At 39.4% G+C, this 1,484-nt stretch overlaps 1 protein-coding gene across 1 annotated transcript in view; it reads left to right on the top strand.

Moving 5' to 3' along the window:
• The window catches only part of LOC101850490, a gene marked incomplete in the record, with an annotated part of 69,961 nt that overhangs the window by 2,296 nt on the left and 66,181 nt on the right, over nucleotides 1-1,484 (top strand). Inside the window, 1 exon segment of the mRNA XM_013084867.2 lies at nucleotides 80-281. Coding sequence (XP_012940321.1) covers nucleotides 80-281 — 202 coding nt within the window.

The following is a 1,484-nucleotide window of genomic DNA, read 5'->3' on the forward strand; positions in this document are numbered from 1 at the left end:
GGAGGGAGGGAGAGAGGGTAAGGTAATTGTATTACACTTTCTCTTAAAACTTTAGCTTTTTTTTTTTTTTAAATTTCAGAAAAAGATGTGGGTGGTACAACTCATTTCGGTTGTGGTCTTCCTCGGCCTGTGTGGAGGTCAGGACCTGGCTCAACAAGTCTGCTCCACCGACCGGAGTCAAGTTGATGTGAACGTCGCCGGTGCCAATGTCATCCTCGGGGGCCTGTTTGAAATCCGTGGAAAGGGCACAGGCGGTTATGGCTGTGGTAGGCCAGTGCCAGGTAATGATGTTGCCGTTGCATTTTAGAATCTGAACATTTCTTTCAGGGTTTAAACAATTTTTAGACAAAAGATGATTGCTTCTCTGGTTGAAATTTATGGTTTGCTTCTTTGTTGAAGACTTGATTGTTTGATAACTATTGCTTTTTGTTCTGGATTTTCATGCCTTAGATCAAAGGATTGCTTTACCCGAGTTCATAATCTTTCTGGATAAAAACTAAAAACTAAGAGGTTCATTGTCCATGATATTGTGCTTGCTCTGAAATTTTAACAAGTTTAAAAATGCATGAACATTTATTATTGTCTAGAAAATCAAGGAAGAGTACAGCTGCTTTGACCAGCTGCTTGTGAAATTTCTCTTAACAAAACCTTACCTAAAACTGAAGAAACGTTGTGTCATGTAAATAGAGTTGAGAGTAGTTTTGAAAATGAACTTACAGTTGCTGACAGGTGAAGGACAGTAATCTAATACGAATACCACTTCATGTTGAGAGAACTACCATTGTCTATCTCTGAGGTCTTCAAGGAGAATGGAGAAGAAGAATAGAAGAAAATTCTTTATTGATTGACATTGTCAATCCATAATCTTCCAGCTTAAAACACAACATGTACCCTCAATGAACATCTCAACCGAATTGGAGTAAAGCAGTCTGCTGCCTGCCCACTATGTGACTACCCCTCAGAGACAGTGGAACATAATCTGTTCTTCTGTAGAAAACTAACCGATCTGAGGGGAGTTTCCTTCCCAAGCCACCCCACACGTCTAACTGCCTCTACTATTATAGAATGGCTTCATACAGAAGAGTTAACGCTCAGATGCTACTGGATCAGTAACAACAACAACGATAGATATTGTTGTTGATACAACATTAGATGAGATTTTTTAACGTTTGGTGGGAACTTTCTATGGCTTGCCTTGTCGTCTTTGCCCTTCCCTCAACAGGGGTTGAAGTGTAGAAATTAAATGCACTTGTTGTTTATGGATCTAGCTGTACATGATGATAGGTTTTTATGGGCAGATTCAGTAAATCATAGCTGCACATTCTCCTTGATTCTTGTGTGTGGATGGTTGGCGGGTTCTCTGGTGTGTTTTTTTCATTCTTTCCTTTTCTATAAAACAACTGTGGTCTTTATATCTCTCCTCTTTATTCTTTTGTGTTTGTTCTCTCTTGCTGCAACACCTCTAATCTTTGGCACGTATATAT

This window comes from Aplysia californica, unplaced genomic scaffold, assembly GCF_000002075.1.
Source record: "Aplysia californica isolate F4 #8 unplaced genomic scaffold, AplCal3.0 scaffold00323, whole genome shotgun sequence".
Taxonomy (NCBI): domain Eukaryota; kingdom Metazoa; phylum Mollusca; class Gastropoda; order Aplysiida; family Aplysiidae; genus Aplysia; species Aplysia californica.